A 6,299-nucleotide genomic window follows, 5' to 3' on the forward strand; every position below is an offset into this window, starting at 1 on the left:
TGTGTTTTTACAGGGACAGGGACAGGGACAGGGAGATGGAGAGGTCGCTGTACTCCCTCGGTGCCCCGGCGGTGAGTAGAGAACCATAACTCCAAGGTCAATATTACAAAGGTACCCCTTTTCAAGTAATTTAATTTCGAAAATACAGACGCCGGTTGCAAGAAATCGGCATGGTCTTGGTTGGCAATTTGTGTGAAACTGGAGGGGTAGTTTGGAGAAGGTGTATAATTAAGGGACAAAATGGTAATTGTGGGTTGAGCAAGTGCACCGACAAGTGTCGGCGGCGACGACTCGTTGGTGTGGTGGCATCGAGTGCTCAATCATCCCATCCCCCAATTTCTACTTTTTGGATACTCTTTCTTTCACTCACAAATCTTCCAAAAAGTTCTTCAACTTTCTCTCTCTTAAATCAGTACGTACACCCCAGTTTTAGAGATATCTGCCCCCTCTCGCCTGACGTCATTAAGAGAGAGAGTGTGCGTGTAATATTAGAGTTAAGTGGTACTGGTTTTTGTGCTCCCCACTGTAGCAAAGCTCCAAGTGGTACTCGTTTTTGTGCTCCCGACTGTAGAGAAGCTCCAAGTGGTACTGGTTTTTATGCTCCGCATAACTAGTTGTTTGATCGGAGGTTTTTAGGGGAAGAAGCGAATGGGTTGTCTTGGTGGTTTTTAGAGCGAGAAAGGAGGGAAGAGAGAGAAAGTGGTGGTGAGGAGTTTGAAGGGTTGTTACACTTGTTTCGGAGTTTCAGAGTTTGAGGTCCATCTGGGGAGAAGGCTTTTGCCCCCCCCCCCCCCCTATTCTCCTATTTATTCTTCTCTCTTTTCTTCATAAATCTCTCTGATACACGAATCCCCAACCCACCACACCTCTCTCTCTCTCTCTAAAACCAGATGCTGAAACTCTCTCTCTCTCTCCAAGTAGAAAACTGCACAGTTCAGAACCACTCTCTCTCTCTCTCTCTAAACCAAATACAAAAACAATCGCTCTCTTTCACAGTTCAGAACCAGGCAGGAAAACCTCCCTCTCTCTTTAGCGATCAATAGTAAAGAGCTTTTGGATCGAAAATTTTTGTTTGAAATCTGAAGGAATAGAGGGAGAAAGGGGGAGTCGTCGAAGATGCAGTCGGGTTATGGTGTCCCAGAGATGCAGCAATTCATGGTGGATGGGTGCTCCCTCTTCTCCATTGCTCCAACTCATGACCAACATCCTCTCAACCCCAAGCAGCAGCAGCAGCAGCAAAGGTTTAGTAGCCACCTCCAATTCTTTCATCATCAACAACAGCAGCAGCTGGTCGTGGATCCCAACCCTAGTGGCGCCGCCCATGCCTCCGATCGCTGCTCAGTCATTGACATCAGAGGCCCAGTCTGGTACTCTCTCTCTCTCTCTCTCTAGCTATGTTTCCATGGAGAGATGGGTTCCTTTTCTCTCTACCTGCAACTGAGCTTATATTTGCTCATGCTATGCTTGAGTGAAATTGGAAAGGACGATCCCATATCCATATAAAGTCTAGCTATGTTTTCTTTTGTGAATCAAAAGTTCAGTTAGAGAGAGAGAGAAGGGCCAGGGGCACATATTACCTGCTAAACTCCCTAGGTTAGAGAGAGAGAGGTAGAGGCATTTAAAAGAACAGACCACGCTGCTTCCCAACGTGGGGTTTTATTCAGAATGTTAATGCCTGATGAAATCGTCATCCATTTCTATGCTTTGAGAGAGAGAGAGAGAGTGAGAGAGAGAGATCATTTTAGTGGGCATTTAATATATTACTGGATCACCAATGTGGGGTTTAGGTCAGTAACATGACTACAATCAATCTGAATGTAATTGCAGTACCATATAATTCACAGCAATAATGGTTGCAGGAAGCTAGGGGATCCAACGTACTCAAGAAACCCCACCACTGCATCCAAAGAAGACATCTCCACCCCCAAATTCTTCGAAAAAAAACTCTCTGAAGCACCAGACTCCAAAACCACCACCACCACCATCACCAGTTACAGGCTCTTTGGAGAGCTCGAAGCCATCTACACAGGAAGCTCTCTCCCCCGAAACTCCGCTCTGGACCTCCAAACAGCCTCGAGCTCAGCCCTAACCAACGACAACCACACGATCCCACCGGAGGGGCATGCTTTTCAGGCCTCGGAAAAACGACCCTCCGAGGCGGAAGTGATTCCGGTATCGAAGACCCTGCCTAGGAGGAACAAGAAGAATAAGGAACTTGTGTCTGCATTGTCCACTTTCTTCGAGAGGTTGGTGCGGCAGGTAATGGAGCACCAAGAGATCCTCCACGCAAAGTTTGTGGAGGTGCTGGAAAAGCGGGATCGCGAGCGGCAGGAGCTCGAGGATGCGTGGCGGAGCCGTGAGGCGGAGAGACTGGGGCAAGAGGCTGCGGCCCGTACACGCGAGCGCACGCTGGCATCTGTGAGAGAAGCAGCCATTTTATCTTTCCTGGAGAAGCTAACGGGACAGGCCCCCACAGTGCCCCTTGCAGATGGCTCAGGAGGGGGAGGAGGAACAGAGATGACTTTATCAAGGAGGTGGCCACGGGCCGAGGTTCAGGCACTAATACGGGTTCGAACCCGGCTCGAGTTCAAGTTTAGGGAACCTGGAGGGAAGGGTGCGCTCTGGGAGGACGTGAGTGCAACCATGGCTGGACTCGGGTACAGCAGAAGCGCAAAGAGGTGCAAGGAGAAGTGGGAGAATATCAACAAATACTTTCGGAAGACGAAGGGTAATGCTCGGAAAAGGCCTCTGCATTCAAAAACATGTCCTTATTTTCACCAGCTTGATATGCTCTATGGAAAGGGAAAGGGAAAGGGAGGTCGAGAGAGGCACGACGAAGAGGAGGACCGTGGTTCCGACCTACTGGAGGCAATGGTGCGCCCTGATCTGACCCTCAGCACACATGAAGGGAAATATAAGGGGCTTAGGTTGGATAATTTCAGATCTGATGGAATGGATATTGCAGAGAGCCCTTCCAAACAGAAGACCACCACGGTCGAGGAAGTCGAAGAAAATCCAGAAGACGAAGATGACGACGACGACTACGACGATGGCGATGAGAATAATGAAGAAGAGGATGAGGAAGAGGGAGAAAAAGAGATGAGATACGAGAAGAGATTAGAATGTGTAGGGGAAGGAGAAGAGAAGGGGCACTCACTAATGGATTTGGTTCATAAACTTGCAGGAAGTACAAGTACAGGTGCAATGGCAGATGATTTCTCAGGATTATGAATATTTGTTGTTTAATGGTTCACAGAGTATATTATCTTCTCAGTGCCTCGCTTTTCAAGTAAATGTAGTTCTCTCTGTTGAGTTTACATGTTCTCAGTTATACATAAAAAAAATAAGGCATCACTTGTACAGCGTCTGATGCGTGTTTGATAAGAGAAAAATTTGCATCTTTCCTATTTGGTACTTGATTTTTAAAAGGAGAAGTTTATATAACACATCAATTTTATACTATAGAAGTGAATCGATGCTATAGAAGTGAGATGTACCTCAAAAATCTTATAGAAAAGTTTTTCCAACACTGGAAAACCTTAACATTGATCATCATGATCATGAGATGTGTGGATGTAAAAATTAAAAAATATTTTTAAGCCTTAAAAATAGTACATCTTGTAATATATTATTTAGACAATTTATTTTTAAGATTTTCAAATATTTATAATTATGTTTAACCTGCATTGTTTTTGGAGTTTTAAATTGTTTGAAAAAATATTTTCAAGCCATTCTAAGAATTTAAGGTAGTACAATAGAAGATTTGAAGGTGCAGCTTTGATTGTTAAAAGTGGGTGCCTTATATAAATCATACCCTTTAAAAATATGGCATGCACGATCGCATTCATGGTACGGTGGTGATAGCATGTGCTGCAACAGCAGTCCCCAAATGAATATGCTGGAGTAGGGTTTATCATATTTAGGCCTCTCATTGGGTTGGGTCGCGGCTGGCTTGGTCCTGGAGTCCATGGTGGCCTAGCCTGACTTGACCAAAGAGACCCTTGCCCAGACCAAAGAGACCCTTGCCCAGACCAAAGAGACGCTTGGCCATGGCCTAGTTCTGGCAAGGCCTGGATTAACAAGAATTAAAAAATAAATAAATAAATAAAGGTAAAAAGTAGGCCTGGTCAGATCAGCCATGGCCGTTGTCCCGACCTGGTCCTCGAGCCAATATTTTGGGCTAGGGCTGGACACACCCAACCCTTCGCTAGTGCTATTTACATCAACTGCTTAGTAAAAAGGTGGGAGCCTCATATTGTACATTATGTACCTATCTGGTATATGAGCATTTTTCTTGGTTAGAAAGTCCTGTGTATATTTATCAAGAGTAGATTGGGCGGAGTGGCTGGACTATTGATTAGTGTCTTGAAAACCTAAGTTTGGTAGAAAACCTATTAAAATCAACATTTAATTGAATTTGGACTGTCAGACCAACTAATTTTTATAGATTAGACGGGCTGAACAATGCTAGGCAAATATTTTTTGAGAATTTTATGTATGAAACTAGATTAAGTTTTAGCGTCTTAGACATTATACCTGTGAGACCAAAACTTTTTAGTATATTTTATTTTCATTTTACCTAAGTTTGAAAATATAAAACATACAAAACTAAGTGTTTGGGCGCTAGAACCACACAAAAAGAAAACAATAGGTTTTGGTGCAGTTTGAAAAGTAGGACATTCAAAAATCTTACAAAACACAACATAGAAACACTAAACATCAAAATTTCGACTTTTATACCACCCAAACACTTTTTTTTCTCTCTTTTTTAGATTCAATTTGGCTCGAAATGCTAGTTCTTTTATGTTTGGGGCAGTTTTAAAGTCACATTTTCTAACTGCTCGAAACATAAAAAAGTAAGTGTTTGGATGGTTCGAGAGTGGAACTTTCGAATTTCCTCTCGAACTTCCTAAACAAGGGGAAGAAAAAAGGGGTTTTGGAGCAATTCAAACCTAGCACTTTAGACACTCCTAAAATACAAAAAAATAGTAGACCTTCGGATAATTTAGAAGTTAGACTTATGAATTATGCGAATACTTATGTTTTTTATTTTCATTTTCATATTCCAGGCACTTGAAAAGTTGAATTTTTAACCACCCAAATGTGAGAGTTTTTGTTATGTATTGGTCACTTTGAATGTGCGCTTCGAAACTGCCCAAATGTTTAAAAGTTGCAAGTTGAATTTTTAACCACCCAAATGTGAGAGTTTTTTTTATGTATTGGTCACTTTGAATGTGCGCTTTGAAACTGCCCAAATGTTTAAAAGTTGCAGCTTCGAATTGCTCAAATTTTTGAAATTTACACTTTTGAGTTGCACAAATACATAGTCTTTATATTCTTTATATGTTTTGGGCCATTCGACCAATGGAGTCTCAAGGAGGGCTTAAAATGATAATAGAACAAACAACAAAATTTGGGGACTCATTGTAACATTTCTAAAAAAAAAAAAAGACAATCTTGCATATATGGAAACTTATTTTGGGTTTGTACATAAATTTTTTTAGTATAATGTATTTTATATTTTAAATTATTATTTATTATTTATTAAAAAATTCAGTCTAAATTAGACCGACAGTCCAATCAGTTGGGACTAATTATGACCCGTCACGCTGGTGCAATGGAACTAGTGGTTCTCATAACACCGCTTGTGGGCTACTTGCGTAATAGTATCGGGTTAACATGAAACCTAAAAATATCAAATCAATGGATTTTTTTGGATATTATTGAGTTAGACTTGGCATTAGGACTGTGCATTACCAGCTAATCGTTTTTAATCATGGACATATAGTTTTGGTGGGAAAAGACATAAGTTGAAGGGGTTATGCGGCCTACATGGTGCCCTGTGGGACCACGTTGTACACCTAATTAGGGGCTTTCTATAATTCTAACTCTCTTTAAACACATTTAATGCATCCTAATAGGACTTTAAGGCAAGGAGAAAAAAAGGTTATGCAATGTTATCAAGTTCGCTTTGCTTCGGCAGGAGAGGCCGAAGCTTTTGGAATTTTGGCCTATACCGAAGCAAAGCGATGCCTTGTATAGTCGCTTTGGTTAGCTTTGAGTTGCCTCGGTCCGATTCTGCCATTTCGGTTGAAGCAAAAAAACTTTTTTTTTTTCCATTATTTTAATATATACATATATATGGCATGCTTAGTAAATCCACTCATCACAACTCACTCGAACAATAACCTTTATAATTTGAAAAAGTTATGAATTGTAAAGATCAATGTTAGAGTGAGTTGTGATTAGTGGATTTACTAAATATGAGGTATCTTTTCTAAAAATGCACGTCAACTGGT

General features: G+C 41.6%; 1 protein-coding gene across 1 annotated transcript; it reads left to right on the plus strand.

The window, feature by feature from the left end:
• The first annotated feature begins 622 nt into the window (after positions 1–622).
• On the plus strand, positions 623–3,392 carry LOC18424377 (uncharacterized). Its single transcript, XM_011630685.3, has 2 exons — positions 623–1,367; positions 1,860–3,392. Exons 1-2 carry the CDS (start codon positions 1,117–1,119, stop codon positions 3,229–3,231), a joined length of 1,623 nt encoding a protein of 540 aa, XP_011628987.2. The 5' UTR covers positions 623–1,116; the 3' UTR covers positions 3,232–3,392.
• The last annotated feature ends 2,907 nt before the right edge of the window (positions 3,393–6,299 follow it).

This window comes from Amborella trichopoda, chromosome 9, assembly GCF_054954075.1.
Source record: "Amborella trichopoda isolate Santa Cruz 75 chromosome 9, AtrichopodaSantaCruz75HAP2 v2.0, whole genome shotgun sequence".
Taxonomy (NCBI): Eukaryota; Viridiplantae; Streptophyta; class Magnoliopsida; order Amborellales; family Amborellaceae; genus Amborella; species Amborella trichopoda.